Source organism: Zosterops lateralis (assembly GCF_965231275.1).
Source record: "Zosterops lateralis genome assembly, chromosome: 8".
NCBI classification, from domain to species: Eukaryota; Metazoa; Chordata; class Aves; order Passeriformes; family Zosteropidae; genus Zosterops; species Zosterops lateralis.
The window spans coordinates 9,759,833-9,783,311 of NC_139768.1; the positions used below are offsets into that span (position 1 = coordinate 9,759,833).

The window sequence follows — 23,479 nt, forward strand, 5'->3', positions numbered from 1 at the left end:
CAGCTGCAGAAGGGGTGGGGATAAGCAGAGACACTGGCTCTAGCATGAGGAAAATTCCCCTCGCTGAGGCTGATGAACCCGCCCGACGGGAGGCGGCTGCCGGTATTACGTGTTGTGCTGCATGTGTATCCGCCAGCCACAAGGCCCTGGCAAGGGGCCCCGGCTGGAATTAACCTGCAGTAACCCCAGGCGCAGGGGCAGCCTTGGCGGGGTGTGCCTGCCTGGCCTGCGCTGGAGTATGAAAGCCATTATAATCCACTCATTCATGATGCTTAAAGAGCCAGAGGCGTTTTTCCTCTGGTTCTCCTGGAAGAGAGGAGGATTTGGAAACAGTAAGGCACAGCGTTCCCCATCCTGATAGAGCATCTCGTGCTTTACCAAGCCCTACCCACCATGCCATCAGTCCAACAAGTTTTAAAGTAACATTTATCATTTTTATTATGAACAAATAAAATTTCAGATCAGCACAACCAGATGTCTGTTTCCATATTAGTAGAAATTATTTCAAAAAGGTTTTGTTTTTTTTTTCCAGTACAGAAAACAGAGATACTACTGTGCAGAAATCCCTAAGCTGTGAAAAATCTTATCCTACTCACATTTCAACAGTGACAGAGCTTAGACAATGTGTAGATTCAACTTCTCAATCCTTCCCTGAACACCCAACACTTAGACTTCTGCTCTTCACAATACCAGCAAGGCTGGGAACAGTTCTGGAAAACAAACCAGTCCATGCTTCTGCCAGCAGCAGTGTGTGGTTCGTACTGTTCCTTCCTGTGCTCGGCTGGTCGGCAGCGAGCCTCACCACACCTCAGGGAGGCAGGGTGTAACCTCCTGTTACAGATAGGGAAACTGAGGCACAGAGCGTTTTTAAGTGACTTTGTTCCAAATCATGCAGTGAGCGAGCTGTTAAGCTGGCAAAAGGTACCAGCTGCTTTAGCCATGAGGTCCCACTGCTGCTTTTACTGCTTCCATCTTTCACAGACTCATTTAAGCTAAACATACAGATGATGCGTCCAGGACACAAACATGCCACCAAAAATATATATATATATTTATAGGTATATATATATATATCTATCTCAAACAAAGTTCTACTTAAACTGTTGTATCTGTTTCTTAGTCTAACAAAAATTCTAACTCAAATACATTCAAAATCACCTGCACCCACAATTCAATGTAGGCAATTAAATAATTAAGAAACCCCTTGAATGTTCATAACTCAGAAAAAAACAAAAACAAAAACAAATGGCAAATAGCTGTCAATACTTCTATGTATATTAAAGAAAGATTTAAGGCACCCAGAGATATTTGCCAATCTACCTTTAAAGTGACTGGACAAACACCAGGACTGTTTGGTTACTGCTCCTCAACTTCCACTCTCATTCCAGAATCTGGACCCAAATCAGCATTTGAAATTTGAAAGGGACCCTTGATGTCAAGCCCTGCTTCTCTGCTGAGAGAATGTGAAATACTGCTGCATTTCACAGCACAGATCTCTACTGTAGGGTATGTCACACTACACCTTAGGGGCACCAGGAAATAATTCAGGAGCAAGGAAATTATTCTGCCCTTCTCCCCTGCCCACTCCCCTTTCAAATTACTGGCTGGAGCAAATTCATCCTCTCTGGGGACTTCCACGAGTTCAGAGGGGTTTACACTAGAGCAAAGTCAGCCCACAATTACATAGCTAAGTGTTTCTCTTTTTTTGGAGGGCTTTTTATTTTTTTTTTTTTCAAATGGTAGGATACTGCTCTAGCCACAATTCCCTTTGCTCCAGCCAGCATCCAGGCAGTCAAAAGCCTCAGAGCAGTAAGGATGCTGTCTCCTGAAACCAGGAGCTGAAGGACTCTCTTCTCCATTTGTCCTTGTTCCTCTTGGCTGGAGACTACATCACTCCTTACAGCTCAAAAACTCAAAGGGTCCCATTGCTGAGCAAAAGCAAGGTCATGGCGGTGGCAGGGAGGGGAAGGTGAGGAGACACACTCATTTTCTGAGTAATAAGCTTATTCTTGTAAAGGAGAAGATCACAGAGCTATCCTGGCTCCTGGTGAGTTCCACTGCAGCAGGAGGAAGCAAAGCTGCAGACACTCACTCCCATGAAGCTTCCCTGGCTGCAACATGGCAGAGCTGAGGTGGGGAAGTTGGCATTTGCACTGTCTCTGCCTTCCCTGGCCTGCCTGAATAAGGGAGATGCTGCAAACCCCACTCCAACATCACTTTGTTCCAGCTACCTCTTGTGCTTTCCTCCAGCTCCGATTGATGCATTGAAACAACAAAAACAGTACTATTGCTAAAACTAGTAATAATAAAAGTAATAAAAATTAATAATAACTAGGAGAATTAAGGGGGAAAAAGCACATTCACCTCAGTGAGGGGCATGACACTGTAACATCCCTAATGTAACCGACCGCCTGAACTCAAGCTGGTCTCTGCAACTTGCAGGAAACAACACCCACGTGGACTTTTTTCCCCAGCTGCATGCCCACATGGCTCAGTGATGTAACTGACCTTTCTGCAGGCTCAGCCGCCCTCGCAGCCCATCTCACTGGCAAAGGAGCGAGGTGGCGAGATGACTCGCCGAGGGGGCTGGGAGGCAAGCTAAGGGACTAACACAGAGCTGGTTTTGCTCAGCAGGGAATGGCAAACCAACAGAGCAGACCCTGGGCAAGAACGCACAGAGGCACCTTACACTGGTGGCAATGTCGCACCTGGAGGTCTCAACTTCCTCGAGCCCCCTGTGCCACCTGGCCCCACGTTGGTTCTCCTGCACAAGTTTCTCAGGCACTTGTTGAGTGGAGCCCCCGAGGATGAAAATACCTGGTCCTGCAGACACCTTCACTCCTCCCCACACCTGCAGGTGCTCCCTTGTCCTGTCCCATCAGCAAAGATGTGGATCTGCCTGCCACCCAGAAGGGACCCTGTTTTTCCAACACATAAAGCAGCTTAACTCAGAGGTGGAGCTTTGGTTTACATCCTTCTCCTCCTCTCCATTTTGGCAAAGCAAAATGCCAGCAAAAATCTCAGCAGTGGAGGTGAACAAAATTCAGGATGGGCTGGTGCTGCCTCTTGGCAGCCAGTGGCACACCTCTCCATCTGTCCTCCTCTTCACTGTGGTTCTCCAAAACAGCTGTGGAGCTCGGAGTCATGCTCTGCCTTCAGTCCCTTGTGGCACAGAGGGCAGTGCAGGGAGAGAGGCTGTGACACTAGAGGGAGTAGAAATTAAGGCCACCAGCACTCCCCTTCCAGTGCCCACTGCTGTTACTGTATCCACCAGACACTGGTGGACTTGGCTGGGGATCTGAGAGAGTCTGGGCACTCTCCTCCCCCCAGCCAGAGTGGCTAGGTGGTGAGGAGCAGGGGAGAACACTTCCCAAGAGACATCTTGGAAAGAAACAACTCTTCTTTCTGATGGCAAGAGCAATGGTCGGGGCTGCTTTTCCCAGGAAGAGCAGTTTAGTCATGTCATGTCTGTCAGCAGCCCTTGAGAAAAGAGGAGGGACAGTGGCAGAAACTTTGGGGGGAAGGTAGTGGGGAGAGGGTCACTGACTTTGGCTCAACTCTTCATCTGGCTGGTACAGGCTTCCCTTAACTAAATAGTACATAGCCAATAGCCAACTGCAATGGGCCTCCCCAGGCCACTTCCTACCAGCTTCTCTTCCAGGCAGAGACTGGAACACTGTAAAGCGGGAGATAGGTTATAGAGGCTGGAGAGGAAAACAGAAAGAGAAAGGAGAGGAGGGAAAGGGTGGCCTTGTGTTATAAAGGCAGAGTCCTAGATCTTAAACACATCACACAAAATGCAGCGTGGGAGGGGGGCATTAAAACTCCTTATCATTATCTTAAGCAAACTGGTAGCATTATTCAGTAGTTAGTTAACAGAACATTAAACTTTTGTCCAGCGTGTTTGGAGGGGTCAGGAAGGGAGAAGGGGAGGAAAACGGAGGAAGGAGAGGTGTGGATGTGTGTGTGAAAGGGAGCAGGAACTCAGCCACTCTTGTGACTTCCATCTCCAGTCCGCATTTTCCGAGCCAGGATCACCTCCTTGGAGACCTTCTTGCGATCGCTGGCCAGCCCCAGGAAGCACATGAGGTCAATGAAGGCTGTGGTTGGGTTGAAGCGCCAGCCAAACTCACTGGTGGAGTAGTCATAGGGGAAGGTGTGGTGGTAGTTGTGGAAGCCTTCTCCTGAAAAACACAACCAGGGAGAGGATATTGCAGAGCTCTAGGTGATAGACCCTTTATCTTGACCCAAAGCACTGTATTCCTGTCATGGGCTCTGGTTTGAGTCAAAGTTTCTCTCTTCTCTCAGCCCAATTTCACCCTTCTGCAATCTACCCCATCTAATTTGGGCATGACCCAGCATGTCAGGACTAGCCCAAATGAGGCAATGACAATCACAGAGGATTTTTGGTGCTTTAGAGGAAAATGAGCATGTGGCAAGGAAGGGTGAAAGGCCCTGGCTCCCCAGTTGCACCAATACACCAGGGGGTTCCTAATAGTTTTTCCCCTGATACCCCAAGAAATTTTGTAGTATTAAATCAGCTACCAGCTAGACCAGCAGCAAGCCCCCAACAAACCAGGCTAATCAATACTACTATAACACTGGCAATCCTAATGCCAAATCCAAAGGACATTTCCAGATGGGGAAAAACGCCATCTGCTTAGAAGCAGACACTTCTACTAAGTAATCTGCACCAGTCAGCCACCATCTGTTCTGGACACTGTCAACACTGGCTTCAGCACTCAGATGCCTGCTCCTACCCCTGAATGTCTGCAGTTCCAATCCCTCTCTACTAAGATTCCACAGGCAGATCCTGTGGTGGTAGAAATCAGTGGAGCCCCAGTGAGGTACAGTGGTGCAAAACAGATGAGGATTTAGGCATGGAAGAACAGATAAGGGCATATGCTGATCCTGGGATTTACTTTCCTAGATCTCCAAAATTTCAGTAGAAAGCATGAAAGCATCTATCTTGTCTTACCCTTAAGCACCCCCAAAATCACCAGCTGTCCTGAGAACATGTCAAAATATGAATCTGCTGGTTTTCAAGTTGACAAATCTCAGACAGATATGCAATGACTGCAGCACACGTTTTTCAGTCTAGTGAACGTGGCAGAGAGACCTCTGAGCAGGGTAAATAAAATATTGCCATTGAGATAAGAAGGTGCTAAGTGTAGCAGAGTCCTTTCCAGCCTGGAAAGAGTATGACGGGAGCTGATAACCCCACTGCCCTTAGGTACTCACTGGCCAGCATGAGAAACACTCCCAGATGCAAAGGCTGGAAGGGAAGGGTGCAGGGGAAATAGGAGACACGTGGATGGATAGAAATTCCTAGAAGCAGCTGCAGCCCCAAGAGGCAGTCCCTGTTCTACAGTCCCCCTGCAGCAAAGACACAGATGCTGAACATACCCATAGCCCCCAGGCTGACCAGGGGGTTCTCCCGCGGGTTGATGTTCTGGTCATAGGGCCGGTTGCCGAACATGTGAGCAGCACTGTTCACTAGCCAAGTGGTATTGAGCCCTGTGGCGTAGCGCAGGATGACTGGAATGAAGAAGCTGATGATGATGGATTCGTCCCAGAAGTACCAGGGCACTACAGCTGGCATTGTGAAGCACAGCAACACCACTGAGGGCTTGTAGTATCTGGAAAGGAAGGGACCAGGAGGAAGGTGTTCAGTGGCAGAGGCAGGATAGGAAGGACCGATTCAGTCCTCCGTTTGGAGGACTCATGCTCAGCTATACAGGGAAAATCAAGTGCAGAAATGCCTCATTCCTGAACCTTGTATCTTTTGCTCTGGATGTGCAGAAGCCATGCCTGAAGATTCCCAAGTCCTATCATCAGGCAAGAGACTCAGACTAAACCCTGATCTCCTCACATATGCACAAAGCAATAAAACATAAATCCAGACACCAGCTGCTGCTTTTGGCCTTATCTGTCATTTGCTTCTCAGATACACTGGTCCCTGTAAAGGCAACTCCATGCTTCCAGAGTCCCACAGATGGTCTTTTCTCTGGCTTTGGCCAAGTACTGCAACTCCTCCTTGCAGACTTGGCTCTGTCTACAAATATACCCCATCAACAAGTGCAGTCAAGTGGCACAGATGAACATACAGATGAACATGTAGGCTCTCTCACACTAGAAGAATGGCAGCAGAGGAAGGTGAACCACTCTGATGACCCACAATAAAAATCAGTCTAGGACTGAACTAGGGACTTCCTGACTTAGGCTGGTTACCATATGGGTTCAGTCCCACATCCCTGCAGCCCTGATGATAGGCTCACCTGCTCTGGGGATCAGTCCTAGTATAGCTCCAGATGGCTGAGAGACATCCTACCCAAGAGTGAATCAAGACTGTCCTTCCCAGTTACTGCCCCTCTTGCATCTCCATTTTCAACCCTTCTTTCACCATACTGTTGAAAACCGAGGGAAGAGGGGCACACACATGGCCTGGAAGATGTACAATCTCCAAGGATGTCTCAGAGGCACCTGTGTGTGGGCTCTGGGCCAGCCAAAGCAGCAGCTGGGCTGTGGGGTGAGCAGGTGGGGGGGGCTTTGTGGTGAGAAGCTCAGCCTGCTGCTGGCAAGATGCTGCAGGGTAGTCAGGCAAGAGAAGGGTGTGGGACGGCTAGAGGTAGCACTGGATTCTAAACAGCTCATTTCTCACAGTTCATCTCACAGCAAAGCCTTGGGCATGCTGAAGAGTCACATTTCTCACATGATGCCCTCAATCCTCTCACGTTCCACCAAAGCCACTTGAGCTCCCAGCCCATTTGTCCCTGCTCCATTCCCCATGGCTCCCCTCTAGGGCTGACCCCACCACTCACCTGCGCTGGAACATCACCACTTTGTCAGCCTTTAGGTCACTCAGGTCCAGCTTCTGCCCCTTCTCGATGACGTCGGGGTGCTTGCGCACAAGCAGCCAGCCAATGTGGGAGAAGAAGAAGCCCCGCATGGCGTTGTGTGGGTCTGCGTCTGTTTCGGAGAACTTGTGATGGACACGGTGGTCCCGGGCCCACTCATAGATGTCATTCTGCAAGTCAATGGGAGTGAAAAACTTAGGGCCAGAGACATTCCCTTCAAATTACGGAATGGTATGAAATATTTAAATACTTAAATCCTGTTGAGCTGACCTTGTATCAGTGGCATTATGTCTCATTAGAATTTGGGGTTTCTGGCCTTTAAAACAGAGATGGTGTTTTGGCTGCATCTCTCCAGGTTTTTTGGGAAGCAGCGCCAGGGGTGCCTCAGTGCTGCTCTTTGATTGGCCTCTGGGTGGGGCGGGGGGTTGTACCACACCCATGGTGCTGCAGGCTCTGATTGGTCAGCCTGTGCCCCACCCCTGCAGCAGCCACTGGCTGGCTGGTGCCCCACCCTCCTATGCTCGGCTCCTATCCCATTCCCATCCCTGTCCCCATCCATGCCATCCCTGCACAGTGCCAGTTGGGGCTGACCTGCCCCTTCCCTGTACTTGACATTTCCCATAGGTCATCCTGCCTTGCTTGTCTTGGAATTGCCTAATCAGATGTTTAACTTGGGGGGGATGGGGGGGGGGGCAAGGCTTTTTTTAACTTTTTTTTTTCCACTGGAAATCAAACAGTCTTAAAATTAAGGTCCCTTTTTAGAAAGAGAACAAATACACCATTTCAATGACATTTCTCAAAAATACCTCTCTTCAGCCCCATTACTGTTCCATTTAAGTAGCAAAATCAATACTGTTTGGAAAATGTCAACGCTTTTATCATTTGTATTATGAAACGATTGCTTTGGCTGGTTTTAAGAATAGATTTTCATAAGCCTGTGATCGTTTTTTTGTATCAAGATTTCAATGAGCTTAAAGCCATGTATTACACCATCCTAGAAAACATGAAATAGCGATCCAACCATGGCTCTTTTATCTGTATTACACAAGAGGCTCCTTAATCTCCTACATACCCAGGACTTTTCCTGAAAACACTTTGAAGGCAGGGAAATGGCATAACCATCCCTATTTTTTGCCTCGAAAGACTAAGGGACTTGTCCATACAGGGAGCCTGTAGCAGAGACACAACTCCTTAAGTCCCTTTCAAGTATTGTAACCACTCCTCCTCTAACTGAGATAAAATGATTTACCTGCAGGCAATTCAAGAAGACAGTGATAGACATGGGCCAAGATTAAACTCTTGCTTGTTTCCAAATACTGGGAAATGCTGCCTTCCTTCTAGCCAAATATCTCCAGGTATCAGCAACCCTTGCTGATCTTGGCCAGAGCTTGGTCACCCAGTATTCCCCCAGAAGAGGGTGGCCCAGCTCCCCTCTCTACCTAGTAATCAGAAAAACTCAACCAGTACCTGTGCTGGAAAAGTTTCACCAGTGACTGAAAGTCTCTTTCCCATTCCAGACCCTACACAGCACCATGTAGCATGAGAAAGCCCAGTCTGAAAGTTGACAGACAACTTGGGCTTGCACATATGGGAAGGTTTTCCCTGTCTTGCTGGAGGCAGGAGGCACAAATTTGGAAAGAGACCATATAATGCGGCTGGATCATGGTATGACTTCATCCACCACACCCTGTCTACAGACAAAATCAGGAGTCTCAAACCTGAAAAATCTGTATCTCTACCCAAACTTTAGCTCATTATCTTTTCTACAGCTCTTATTTTGGGACTACTTCTAACTGCAACCCTGACTGAAAATCCTAACTTTCTGAAAAAAGCAAGCAAAGCCAAGAATGCCTTCTTTCTTGGGAGTTTGCAGCTACAGACTATAAACATGAGAGCTTCTGTTGTGCTGCAGCTGACAGGTCTTGCAGGTGGAAAAGCCAGTTAGAGACAGAAATCACAAATTCTCTGAAATTACAAGTCACGGGTCTCTGAGCAGCCAGCAGGCATTTTCTGGGGGACCTAAGATAAAACAGTCCATAAACTTCTATGATCTTAAGAGTTACTGATCTCCTCTGCTGCTAATAGGAATGAGATAAATTCAACATAAATCTTCTCTTGATCTCACTGAAAGTACCTATTTAAAAAAAATCCATTGGGAATAGTATCGAATTTTCAGTAAAACTTTGGATTAGTTCCTATTGAAGCTGAAATATCTGTCTGTCTCTCATCTTTGTCTATTCCTATCCCCTACAGCAATAGCTCAGCAAATTCTTTCCCCCTCTGCCCTATAACCCTCTGAAAGATGGTCTTTGTACAGGACTAGCTAATACACAGCAACCCATCCTACTGCCTTGCTGAGTGCTGGACCACTGGCTGGAATCAGCAGCTTGGTCCCTCCCCTTCCTCATCAAAGACTGCTGCTTGGCACTATCAGAGAAGAAGAAATTCAATGTTTCAGAAAGTTTTTCACGGCTGAAAAAACTTTACTCTGTTCTCATTACATGTAAACAAAGTAATATCCTCTGGAGAATTACTTAAGAGCACAGCACTGATACTTTTGTGTTCACCTTTTTATAACAGAAAGTGCTACATTCTGACACCTTCTTGAGTACTTCCCACAGACAAGCAACCTTTCAGTGCAGTTGGAGGATGAAGTTGTTAGGGCTGACTTACAGCAGCAAGCCTGAGAGGATTTATTTTTCTGTGCCATGCCAATCTCAGTTTTCACTCTGACTTCTACAGATTTGCAGTTTTGTTTGCTTTGGGGACTGTGAAGTACTCTCACAGTAGTTAGGCAATATCCTGAGTTCGTCCTCTTTGAGAGATGAAGCAACCTCCCAAGGTGCTTAACAGTGCCTGCAGTCACTTGTGCCACTCTGAATGGGCCCAACCCTTCTCTCCTTAAAATATCACTGACCTGGGACAACTCTCTGGAAGCCAGTGCTGTCATTTGTACCATAATTAGTCCTAAATATCACACTTCTGAATAAAAGAAACATTCCCTAAATCTCAACAAGTTCTTGGTCTTTATAAAGTATCAAATTCTACATCCTGTAGAATTCTACCTCCTTAGCTTTGCAGATGTCTTCTCCTTTATCAGCCACACATCAGAAGGAGAGTGGGGCAACACCAGGAGAACACTTAACACTTCCACACCTCTTTCATGTGACCTGGCACAAGCACAGGGAGATCACACCTTGAGAGAAAGGTACATTCCTGCTCTGGAGAGCTTTCCTACCCCTGGTCTTGGCCAGCTGTCCTCTCCCCATTGGGTTCGTCTCAGAGTCAACCTCTGATGGGACAAGGTAAAGATGAGACAGACTCTAGCACTGCAGTGTTAGATGGAAAGGACTGTCTTTTTCCTAACAGGAGGTAGTAGGAGAGAGCAACCTCTTCATCAGATCGTGTCCCATATCTGAGACAGGGATTCATGGGAGCACTTCCTTCTGAGGGGCAGTGGCACACTGAGGAAGTGCTTACCTGGAAGGCCATGGAGTTGGCAATAGTCAGGAAGACGCGCAGGGGCAGCGTGGCTTTGTAGGTCCGATGACTCCAGAGGCGGTGAGCTCCAGCTGTGATCCCCAGAGCAGACACCATGAAACACAGGACAGCTACAAAGGAAAACAAAGTGTTTGAGCCATTAGAGCAAAACTTCAGGCAGAGTAACACAAAGGTGGGCCTTCCCCCAAAGCTGTATAAGCAAGAGAGGAATCCATGGAGAGCACAGACTGGGGTAATAAAACTCAATGTGAGAGTGCCCAAGCTATCACAAGCCTCCTAGGTAAATCAATTCAGGCAAATCAATTCAGCTTTTCATTTCTAACAAGGAAGGAGACTTCCCCTTAGAAGACTTGTCACAAGGATTGGTTCTTCAGCATAGTGCCATCTGTCACAGTGCAGAATAGTCAAAATTGTATAAAGTGGCTCCTTCCATAAAGCACTGTGGTAAAAGCACTGCAATCCACCAGCAAACAGCTTCTCCCTTTCCTTCCGCCCTGAATAATCCAGGCTCCACCACTCCCCACTAAATGTCTTTTACATTATTTTCACCTAGAGATGGTAGATAATCCTAGCATTCTTGAGAGGGACAATCAAGCCCAGGGTTAGGCTTTTCTTCTGCTCCCTTTCTCAGCAGAAGCTGGCTAAAAAAGATCTAACCTATCCTCTCACTGAAATCTTGGCTTCACCTTCAGCTCTAGCTCACCTTCCGCTCTAGCACTAGCTTAAAATTTGCCCAGAGGCTACCATTCCTAGCCCTCTGCTCAACTCTTGCACCTTTCGGAGAAGGAAACCCCAGGGCTAATGATTCATTGCAAGTTGTGCCCATGGCAGGGGCAGATATTGCTGGACCCAGCTGAGCTTTGAGGCTGCTTCATGTGTTCCCTCTTCACACAGGGCAGAATGAACTCCTTGCCCCTTTGGCATCTAATAAAAACCCACATCCCTCTCCCAAAACATCACATGTTGATATTTGCCCTGGTCTGTGTGCCCATTTGTCTTCCTGGGAATTCTGGAAATTAACCTCAGCTTTAGTATCTGATCCTAAAACTAAAATGGAGAAAAGACCCCAAGAGTTTCATAGCAGCATTACACTAAGAAAATACAGTAAGAAGAAAATTAGTTCTGCAAATTAACTCTTCCTCTAGGAAAGAAGGGTCAGGAAGTTTGGGGAAAAGAGAGCATTCAACAGCTAGTTTGCTATGCAAGCTCAGATACAAAGAGGGAAGGGTGCACATCTGTGAACAGGTCAACTGATCCACCTCTAGTCCTCTGGGATGCCTTCTTACCAGTCCCCCAGGGCAACCTTCCTGGTATAAATTTGCACATTTCAGCCAATTGTATTGATCGTGAAAAGAGTTCTTTATTCTTACATGCAAGTCCATAGATAGGAATTGCTGGTAGTATGCTGATGTTTAGCCAAATGGCTCTAATCAAGTTTATCTTGAACCCAGAAAACCAGATACTCTAACAGAAACTTGTCTGGAATCAGAAATCTGAGGCCTGGGCCAGGCATGGTCTGGTTCTGTCATTCAAATACAGGCTTTATTTCCTCTCATCTCCTGCTTCATCTTCCTTCTGTCACCTCCTTTTTGTTTTTTCTACATTCTCAACCTGATCTCTTATCCACTAAAAGCCTGTCTTGGGTGATTTAACATCATCTTCTGGCCCCTTAAACTTGCATGAACCTTTCTCACTTCCACCCCGCTGCACAAGAGAGGCTTTCCCTGTCTGCGGATCTGACCCTGACTCCCCATCTTCATCTTCTCCTTTGGTTCCCCTGCCTGCTGCTGAATACAGCACAAGCCTTGGACCAGCATAACTCTGCCTTGTGGTCTCCCAGCACCTTGGTGGTCTTTCAGAAGAGCCCAGCATGCAAATACAGCAGGATCCAGCCTTTGCAAGAGACAACAGAGCTGAACAAAGCTCACAAAGCTGACCAAGTCTGGAAAGAGAGAAGGATGATGGAACAGGGAATTTGGTTCATGTGTCCCTTTGGCCTTACTGGTGCTGGAAACCTTGAGGATCTTACTCAGTTTCATGATTCTGACTTGAAAGTTATGAACCAACTCACAACCTGTTTATTTTAAATTTTAAGATACATTTCAAGTCAGTGCTATCCCCACAAATAACACAGGACAGAAAGTCCATGATAAACAATGGCACTTGCAATGGATATGTAGGGCAACTAGGGAAAGAGCACATCTGTCCATTGTAGGACAAGCAGACCCTACGAACTGATGGTGTACCAGGGACACAAATCAACTATGTGATTTTTCATGATCTTCAATAGCACAAGAAAGTAAATGCCAGGTTAGATGAGTAGAGGCCAGATTCATGGCCCTGAATTTTCAGCTTTTCTTATCTGGTAAATCCTCACATGGTGACTGAGCATATTTTGGTAAAAGAGGCCTCCAGGAAAATTAGTCTGGCTGAAGACTGTTTGCAGGAAAGGAAGCTCGTCTGTATCTCTTTTATACAAACAATTCTCAGAATTTGTCTGTGAATATCCCTGTTGGGAAAAAATGACACCAGCAACAAAGACATTATCAGCAAGCACAGGGAATCACAAAATGTGACGTAATGAAGACACCACCAGACTCCAAAACCAGACAACCCAGTATCTGCTTTTGGGTAGCCTTTCCTGGAAGCTTTTGTAAAAAAATTGGAAAAGTACCCACTGCTTTTGGGTGCCCTGGCATAGAACAGACACAGCCTCCATCCAAAGCCCATGAAATTCAGCAGCTCATGTTGACTTTTCTTGGAGCTCCATCCCAGGTTACTACAATGGCCATAACTCTCTAATTATAATCCTGTGCTGCCTGGCCTCTTGCCCTTATATAGAAGCTGTAGTTTATCTAAGGGGTAGACACTTTCTGTGGGAAAGCAGCTGATTCTCAGTCTATCCCTTCATGGCACCAGCCCCACAGAAAGCCAAACCCTACCTGGAGACAATTAGATCTGTCAGCCATATCTAAGAGTTTATGTGACAGTGACAGGATATGCACAATGAAATCCTTGTGGAATACAGAAGAATCCAACACCCTTATGATTCAGAGAGTTCACCACCACAAACAGGTACAGTGATGATCATAGTCAGAGAATCAGCGTCTCACAGAGAAGAAGAAAAACTCCTCCACTAAGATCATCCACTAAGAATTTAGTTGGAAATAGAGTAGAGAAGGTGAAATAAAGTAGCACAGATTTTCACACCTGCCCTGTGATGCTGCCCCAAACTGAAGGACTTAGGGACTCCATTAGCTGAGGATTCAAAGTCATCTTCCATACCATGCTTTGAACTACACAACATTCAAAAGATTGGCAACTCACAGGTATGATATTCCCAGTGACCCACTCAACTGGAATACAAAGAATTGTGACCACTGGCAGTAATAAGCACTCAATGCTCCCAAAATTAAACAGAAAACATTCCACATTCAGTCATAGCTATGACTCATTAGGCTTTACTTCTTTAGGGCCCAGATTCAGACCCAAGTTATGATGAGAAACTAGGAATGTGCTAAAAGCATTGTCACCTGCAGTGAACACCAAGGATGTTTACATGAAGAGGTGTTCCTGCTCCAGAAGGTGTCCTTGGACTTTTGCTCAGTGCAAGACTGTTCCCTCCTTGCTGCCCAGTCACTATTAGCCATGCGAGTCCTGCTACTCTCACCAGAAAGATACCAGGGGCAATGAAATTTACAGGCTGCACAAAGGGAACAATGTTTAGAAGGAGCAATAGGATCTGCTGTCACTGAAACCTAACTTCCCTGCCACACTCAGAGAAGCACACAAACTGCTACTTAAGCCTGGGGGGAGCACTAAGTGGAAAGGTGTTGCCAGCAGTAGTCTTGATGGGAAAGTAAAAAAACCCACTGTAAATACTTTGCTGGTTGTATCTCATGGGGTTGTATGGACTGGGATTTTCAGACTGTGAGAATTGGCTAAATTATCCAGCAAGATTCACCTTGGTCCAAAGATAATATAGCAACAACAAACTATGGTATCAACCCACGCTTCTGGAGCCTCTGGCACTGCAGGGAAGGGAGGTGTTGACAGAGCACCATGTCGAGAGGAACCATTCCTGTTTACAGACACTACTGTCCAGGCCAACAGGAGTTAACATAATTACTGTCAGTCTGCTGCATCTGAGGGCTAAAAAGACTACTCACAAATCACATTTCCAGGGAGGATCTGAGCTATTAGAGAAGAAACTGCCCATCACCTTTGCATCCTTGCCCTTTTAAAGTCAGACTCTGTGCCATTTGGCAAATGATGTAAAATCTGCCCATGATCCTTGAGAAGACTAAGCAAGACTTTGAGAAGTGCAGTGGAGAAGACAATAAAGAAAAGGGGAGCTGACTAGAAAGCCAGTGCTGGACAGACTCAGAGAGCTCCTGTGATGGTGAGTTCTCACCTGATCAACAACCCGAGCTCATTCTGGGAAGCTCTGTACCAGAAAGAGATCAGGGGATACAATGCACACAGCAATGCAGAACAGCAAACAATGATGAAGGCAGGGCTGGGGAGCTTGAGAGACAAAGAGGAATCAGCACACAGAGAAATGAAAACAAAAGAGGACAGTCACCAATATAGCTGGTTTCAAAGGGACAGGAACATCAAGGAGACAGTGGCCTGGATGAAGTAGGTATAAGCAATGAATAAATTATAGAAGGTAGATGAGCTATCAGGCCTCACAGCTGCCTGTTGCACCACAACAGAGAACATCTGGGACTATATTAATTTTGTATCATATGTACACAACCTAAGGAAGAAATTATCTGAAAAACAAACAGAGACAAGCAAAAACTCCAGCAGCTCCAGAACTAATGTTCCTAGAGCTGTCCTGCCATGACCTATGGTGTACTGCTAGGAGCAGCCTAAGTCTCTGCTGCACTATCCTTGTGTGTAACATGGGAACTGTAGTCCTCTTCTTGCTACCAGAGGGTGATGGAAAAAAACAGCAAGTCACTGACATGACAGGCACAGATACATTATATATGCCAAATAAGTATGGCCTGAGAAAAGGGCAATGCAAGGATCAAGAAGCCTTGCTGAGAAGGTAGACCTGTGGAGGATAAGAATATTCCAGCTGATATTAGTGCTGGAGGAGAATGAACTATAAGGGAACTCTGACTTGGCTGCAAAGTGCCATGAACAGTGGTCCTTTCCCAGAACAGGAGTGCAGGACAGGGAGCTTGGTGGAGCTACTCCAGCTTTGATAAGGCAGGATTGATGTTCAGCCATTCCAGAACCATGCAGTTCCCCCCAACACCATGTCCTATTCCCATTCCCAGAACATGTCACTCCAGAATCCACCAAGGAATCTTGCAGTGCCTCACAGTGGCAGGAGAGCAACTGGCACTTCACATCAGAGCTGACTGAGCAAGGAGAGCAGGATTAACACCAGATAAAAAGCAAAGCAGATTCCTGGGAAGTGCCATGAGATGCCATACAGGCATCCTAAAGAGACTCACAGTTGCAAAGACACTGCCTCAGAGACCATTTTGGGGTAGGGTGGGGTTTAGTAAAATTCAAAACAGCATTAACTTTCTGGATAAAGATGCTCAAGCCCTCTTAAGTATCCTAAGGGAACTCAAGGGAGAGGGGCTGGATGGATTTGTAAATCATGGAGCATATCAGCAGCTTGAAATGAAATCTGTAAATTCAACTCACTTTTTTTCCTTTCTCCTTGCCCCAACATCCTGAGGTTATCTGACTGAAATTGGAGGACCCAGGCTGTCAGCTCAGTGAGTAAGAGAAGCCAGCAGCCTTTGCTTAGCCTCCAGCCCAGGGATGGAACACAGAACAGGACCAAGAGCCCTGAAATGCTCCTCCAAGGTCATGCTGAGGCTGCATGTTCTGCCCAGCTCTGACAGGCCAGGGAAAGTACAACCTGTCCGGTTTTCATAAGGGAAAGGCCCAGCAAAGTCTTCTGTCACAACATCCCCCTGAAAGCCCATGTTGGCTGCACAAGGGAACACATCAGTGCCTCTGCTTTTGCAGATGCTGTGGCCAGACTCTGTTGCCACCAGTGAAGTTCATCCCCCAGACATCAGCCTGTGAGAGGCTGATACGGTTCAGGATGAAGAGTCAGCCTGGCCATGCAGGAGGCCATCTCCTTCCCGGTTCAGCTGTGATACTTGTTGCACACAGCCATCGGGAAAATAGACTTTGAGAGTGTGGATTGCCCCAGGGTCCATCCATAGCCAGGCTGACCAGGAAGCAGGAGCACTACTGACCCCAAGAGCCACCCCAGCAGGCCTCAATTTAGACTGTTGCTTTTTGTTTCAGAATGTTCTGTTTCACAGAAGCAGGGGCTGGATGCAATCTCTCGACCTCCCTACTGGGAGCCATTTGGCTTCTGGACTCCTCCAGGGGTCCACACAAAGGCTCGTGGAAAGCGAGGCTCTCCTGCAGAGTGGGCCCTGGGCCCAGCTGCCTTTCAAGCAGTCAGAGAAGTTTGGTTCCTACCCAGGCCAAGATCTCTGAGAAAGCAGAGCTTTGCCTAGCTACCTTCTGCTGGGTTGTGCTTTCCACTGGAATTTGCTGCCTGGAGAGACGCTTATTTATTTTCTGAAAGTTGTCAGACTTAGTTCCGGGATGACGGTGGCTAATCTGTGCATTTTAAGAATTATAAAAAACCTGAGCTTCAGATTTAGTTCTTGACTTTTATCTTCAGCACAACTGTATTTTTTCTCTTTTCCCTCATACACACACTGAGGATCTGTAGGATTTACACTTCCCTGGTAAGGACAGGAAAGGTTCTCATGTCTGGGCAGCAGTCTCATGCCAAATTGTGCTCTGTGGCTTGTTTCCCCAAACACCCATTAAGGTGCTCTTGCTAGCATCTTTCCTCCTAATTTTCTGGCACTGTCACAGTACTCTATCAAACAGTTTTTGTGCTTCACCCCAGAAGCAGCTGAGCTGCACATTCAAGATATTTCCAAGCCTAATGTCTGTGAATCAAGTTTTTTCTTTGAGCAGACAAGCCAAATCCCTGCCAAATCTTTTCCTCTCATGTATGACCTTACAAGAGACACTAGGTCTTTCCACAGCTTGCTACAAATCTGGCTGAGGAGCTGCTTCTAGAAGAAGCCCCCTGCATCTTTCTCTCTCATGCCTGAGTCTGTGAGCCTGGAGGAAAAATAAAACACCACCAACAGATTTAGGGGTTGTGGATATCAGGAAACAGATAGAAAAATGTGCTTACTCCATGCCAGCGTCTCGATCTTTGCAGAAGGTATCAGTGTCAAGGCGAAGAGGGCCCCTAGGTGCAGCAGGCTCATGAGGATGATATTCCTCCAGACGTATCGCAGTGGGGGCCTGGGGCCCTCTTTCTGCTTGTAGGTCCCATCAAAGATATCGTCCATCATGCCCCGCTGTACTGCCACGTCGTCATGATTGAGTAAGTCCTTCTCCGTGACGGCATTTCCATTGCTGGTCACCCGGGAGGTGACTGTGCCAACAGCAGTGGTGCTGGAGCTGGAGGAGAACTCCTTGAAGAGGTAGCAACGGATGTTTTCGAGAAAGGAAAAAAGGGAAAACAAAACAAGAAGTTGGTGGTTATCAATTCAAGAAATAGAAATGCATGCATCTAGGCTGGCAGTGTAAAGATTCACAGCCTGTAGTTTCCCTGCAAGGTTCTGTTCTTTCAGCTGAGGCCTTGGCACAGAGAAGAGCCTGCTCTGGCCATATGGAGTCATGGCCTGAGAGGATGGGGACCTGGTCTTTCTGGAGAGGAGGTGCATGGTAGGTAGGGTGGCAAAAGTAAAGAAAAATACTTGAAAGCCAGTCTCTTTTCCACCAGTGGTTTGGTGAGATCACTTGCAGACTGAAAGGATTCTTATTTTCTTTCAGCTTGATTAGTGGGTGTTTTTAGGTGGGTTTGTGGTCTGGGCTTGTGCATGAGCAGAGAACAATAAAGGAAATCTTGTGAATGAACAAAGAGATGAGAGAGAAATATGGTCTGAAACACAGTTTTATATTAAATCAGTGGGCTGCTCTTGATATCCTCCTTATTTATATCACCCCACCAGGGATCACAGGAGAACATCAGGAAGATTCACAGAGGGATTCCTCTGGGGTGCCTCCTTATGTCTCCTGCCTCACCTTCCAAGATGTGATGTGGCAAGACCAACATGCTTGAAGATAAGTGGATGGAGGCAGTCAGGTGAGGTGCTTCCAGTTAGAACTGCAGCTACTTATCCTGTGCCTGCTGCTAAGACTCTTATCCCTTTCTCATTTCCCACTGGCAGGCAAGGGAAGACAATCCTCTGATCTATGGCCACCAGCATGCAGAGAGGAAGTTTTAAGCAGCAAAGTTGGCTCAGCTTGGATCCTGGCTCCCTTCTGTAACTGTGACACAACATTCCCTCAGAACATGCTTGTTTGCCCTGGCTGAGTGACAGCCTGCCTGAACAGGCATGCATGACAAAAGGAGCAGGCAGGACTGACCCTAATGAGACAGGTCACTGAACCCTGAATCACCGATTTCCATCTCCATCCTGACACTCGTGTGCTTGCTGGTACTCGCAGTCCTTTGTCAGTCCTGAGTGCAAGTGCCCAACGTGGCTGTGGGGCTGCCAAGCACGTGGGATGCAACGCGGTGTGTCCTGCACACGCCAGCCCCATCCCAACCCTGGGCAGGTTCCCAAAGGACACATCCCTCTGCTGCCTCCATGGGTGAAGGGGCACTAAAGGTCAGCCAGCAGAACAGAGAGCAGACTGCAGGAGGGAGGGCGGTCAAGCTGGGAAAGCTCCTTTGCCAATAGAAATCTCTCCTGAATTAACAGCAGATTCCCACTCAGGTGTTCAGGATTCATAAAAGACCACCATCCTGCCATGGCCTAGTTTCCTGAGGGAGGCATTAAAATCAGGCCAGGCAGCTTACGTGGCCACCCCAACTCCTCCCTTTCCCAAGGGCTGAAACTAGAGGGTTACAGACATACCTTCCGATGGGGAGGAGCTGGCAAGGCTGACAGATTCCCCACATTTGGGAAGTAAAATGATCTCTACAGAAGGAGCGCTTTTAGTTCTTCCTTGGGGAATCAAAGGTTGGAAAGGAAAAAACTGGACACAAAGTATCCTGCTGCCTTTACTGCACGCAGGCAAGCTGCTGAGCTTGGGACAGGCTCTTCTGCATCCTGCTATAAGCAGTCTCTGCCTGCTTTCCTAATTAATGTTTTAAGGGTATGATACTCTCATCTGCTGGAGAATTTAGAGGTAATCCCCACACTAGAAGAGCCATGAGAAATGGCTTCTAATCCAGACATTAGGAGAAGTCCTGCCTGTTCCCAAGTGTTAGATATTCTCATCTGGTATTTTGGCAGAAAGGCACAATTTTCTTTCTTGGCAGCACGACAATCTACCAAAAAGACCCAAGACTTGTCTATGCAGGAAAAATTCCCAGCAGTGATTGGTGATATAATTAGACGGGTAACACACCCCATATGGACATGCTGCTTCCAGAGTAAGAATGTGGGGTTGGAGTTGCATTTTTCTCCTCCATGATAGCTTATGTCACTCAAAGTTACACAGGGGCAGAGGAGGAGGTGGGAGAGCGCAAAGAAAACAGCAGAAAGGAAAAAAAAGATCTCTTCCAGAGTTGTAGTAGCCACATGAGGAATTTTACCAGCATACCTATGTTGCTGGAATTACACTGATATAATCAGGCTGGTCATTTCTCACATGTAAACTAACCTTGAACAAAAGGGCTATAAAGAAGCTGTGAAATAGCAACAGCTCCACCGTTACAGACTTGGTGGGAGGAGCATAGGGGGAAGAGGGAGGGAGAGAGGGCAGCTGTGTAGGTAGAAACGGGGAGGAGGGGGTGGGGGGGGGAACGAGGAAAGAAAGAGGATTTTTATCACCTTATGACTATAGTGGCTCCTACCGAGGAAAACGGGATGGAGATTGATCTGGGATCTAGGGCTGAGAGAAGGAAGAGGCCAGCTAAATAATTTTCATTAGCTTTCTCTCATTTGTGAATGACTTTGCAGCTCTCATGTGCACAACAGATGTGTTTCCCCATCTACACCCCCACCTCCCCAGCCCTGAACACGCCATAGGTGATCCTGGCACCCGGCCAGCTTATACAACCAACTGCAGCTCAAAGGCTCCTGCACCGGGTACAGTGTACGGGCCCCAGGGCACTGAATCTTAGGTCCAGGACATTTGAATATGCCCAGCATGACGCAGGGACAGCATTCTTTCCAGCTTCCAGGATGTGGCCCAAAATACATGCCAAAAGCATGAAACATGGCTTGAGCACGCTGCCCTTGACATCCTTTCTTTTGGGGAGGGGGGCGTTGGAAGTAAAGTTCTTTACATTACAGCATCCCTGGAAGGTCATGGCACGTGCACAAAAGGACCAAGGGTGACCCTGTGTGCTGGTGACAGGAAAAGAGCAGGGCTATGATTTACATCCACTTCTAGGCATTGGCAGAGGGGGGAAGGATGAGAAGGTGAGAGCACAAACAGCAGAATCAAGCCCCTGCCTCCTCCCTCTGGGCAAAGGGTGGCTGCCATAAAAATAAAAATGAAAATCTTTAAAAATCCAACATCTGTACACATCTTACTGGTGTGTCAGGTTGTTATTCAGACCTTCTTATGCCAAAAATGGGCAGTCTCCCTATTGCATGCTTGCTTGGCTCAAGCAATGCAGACACAGTCATTCATTTCATCTGGGCAGGCAGCTTTCACCTTGTGTCTGTCCTAGAGACACTTCTTGCTGCATGCAATATTTGGTTTTAAAACCCTGTGAGTGAAACCCCTTTCTTCGTAAAAAAAAAAAAAAAAAAAAAAAAAAAAGAATTAAAATTTTAAAAAATTCCAGTCTGAGTATTATCAAAAAAACTATTACTTCCTGGTACAAAAGATCTTCTTGAATAGCCCTATTCAAGCACTCAGCATGCTTCGATTTGTGTTTTGAAAATAAACCTGAATTTTATGCCCAGTCTACCTGAGGGTACAGGATCCAGGAAGATCACCTCGAAGGCGGATGTCTCCGCTTCACCCGCGGGCTCCCCATCAGAACTGGGCTGATGTCTTAAGTTACCAGTGAAGCCGTTCGGCTCCCGGCGGTGCGGGGAGGACACGGGCACACACGTGTGTGTGTGTGCGTGTGTGTGTGTGTGTGTGTGCGTGCGTGTGTGTGTGTGTGTGTGTGTGCGTGCGCGCACAGACACGCGGGGATGCCCAGATCCTCTTCCCCAACACAGCAGCAGCGCAGCGCGGAGATGAAGGAGGAAGGGGCGAAGGGAAGACAAAGCACCCGCACCCCGGGGCCCCGCTTACCTCCTCCTGCAGCAAGTGCGCAGGCATGGGGCGGCCCTGGCTGTGCTCCTCGGCGGCGGAACGCGGGCGCTGGCGAGAGGCTGGCTCCGGTCGCCTCCTCGCTCGGCGAGCTGTGAGGCTCGCGGAGGCGGGTGCGGAGGTATTTAAAGGGGGCTGCTCGCTCGGCGGCTGGCGGGGCCGGGCTCTGCGCGCCCCGGCCTCCCGGTGACCCCCTGCCCACGGCCGGGATGCGCGGGGTCAGCGCGGAGGGCGGCGAATCGCGGCGGGGGCTCGGCTGGCGGCGGAGCCGGGGGGAGAAGCGGGGCGGAGCGAGCCAGGGGGCGGGAGGGAGGAAGGATGCTGAGGAAGAGGAGGATGACGAGGGCCAGGCTCTCTCATGATGCCTGGCTGCTTGTTCTTTTTTTTTTTTTTTTTTTTTTTTTTTTTTTCCTCTCCCTCCCCCTCGCGAGCTGATTGGTTGCGGGAAATTTGGTGCCACCTCGGTTTGCCCTCGCCATTGGCTGTCCGCAATCTGCTGTTCGCTCCCCGCGGCGCGCTCCGCTCCGCGCTCGGCCCCGCGCCCGCCGTGCCCCGGGAGCCCCACCGGGCAGCGAGGGCTGCCCCCCGTGAAATAAGGGGCTCCCCAGGGGTGAGAGATGCCAGGGAGCCCCGCTCCCCTTCCCCAGCTGGATGTGGGCTGCGGCGGGGGAAGGAGGGGATTCATCATGAAACATCTGTCTGTACTGGAGGTGTGTCTGGGGAGCGTTCTACAAGTGTATAGAAATCATACAGTTCTGCAAAGAAAAGCACCCCGCAAGTTATGTCTGGATAAGCATGTCTATTTGTGTAGATACTCATCACGATATGTGCAAATAGTTTGGAAACTGTTGGTTGTAACATTTTAAAAAGAATCCAGTCTGTTGTCCCCAGAACATAGTGCCTTCAGCAGAGGATGGAAGGAAAAAGTAGTAGCTCAGTTTGCCATCAGCTATTTCCCATAACAACCTCCTCGCTAGCCAGTAATGCCAGCAATATCCAGCCTCTATCCAAGATCCAAGCTCTGTCCGAAATTCAAACCGTATTCCACAGAGACCTTCATCATTAAAAGAGAAAAGCAGGGCTCTTACAAATCAAACTTTTTCGGTGGCAGAGCCCGGGGCTCTCCTAACTCCACCGTGTGGTCACCGTGCCAGGCACTCTTAGTCATTTAGCACCAAGGCTTAGGGTCCCCTAATGCCACCACCCTGGCCAGGAGCTCTTGTAGCTCCTTCCCCTATTCAATAGTGTGTCCCGTGTTCTGTCTGTCCCCTGCTGACACATGAGTCATTTTGGGAGTGGAGCAGGGATGTAAAAAGCCAAAAGTGTGCCCGTATCCTTTGACATATATCCTGTCTGGAGCTCTCCTGCAGTGGTGGAGCTGACCACACCAAGATCTTGCAGAGTCCATCCCTGGGCTGATGCTGCTCAGACTTATTATGGCTTATCCAGTGGCCACTGTCAAAAGTGAATTGCATTGCAATCACTGGAAGGGGAAAGTGACAATGAAAAATAACAGCAGCCCATTTGTTCTCCAGATTTAGAGGTGTCCAGCAAAGTGGGAAATATGTCCCTGCTTTTTCATTTCACTGTGATGGATAAAGAGGTCTGTGAGGAGTATGTGTTTAAATTTGATATTAGGATCTTGTGTTATGCCTACCTTTTGAGATACAATATTAAAACAGAGAGCCTGAATCAGAAGATGTTCCTGGATGGTGAAAGTGGACATGAGTCAGGGAGGGACTTTCAACTGTCTCTGTGAAGGCTTTCCATTAAATGTTTGGTTAACAACACTGAGGAGAAATTATGTT

General features: G+C 47.7%; 1 protein-coding gene across 1 annotated transcript; it reads right to left on the bottom strand.

Moving 5' to 3' along the window:
- Positions 1-427: 427 nt before the first annotated feature.
- Positions 428-22,435, bottom strand: SCD (stearoyl-CoA desaturase). The gene is made up of 6 exons (XM_083866442.1): positions 21,654-22,435; positions 17,569-17,854; positions 10,338-10,468; positions 6,822-7,027; positions 5,407-5,639; positions 428-4,184 (listed from the first exon to the last, which is right to left on the bottom strand). Exons 1-6 carry the CDS (start codon positions 21,678-21,680, stop codon positions 3,985-3,987), a joined length of 1,083 nt encoding a protein of 360 aa, XP_083722568.1. The 5' UTR covers positions 21,681-22,435; the 3' UTR covers positions 428-3,984.
- Between the last annotated feature and the right edge of the window lie 1,044 nt (positions 22,436-23,479).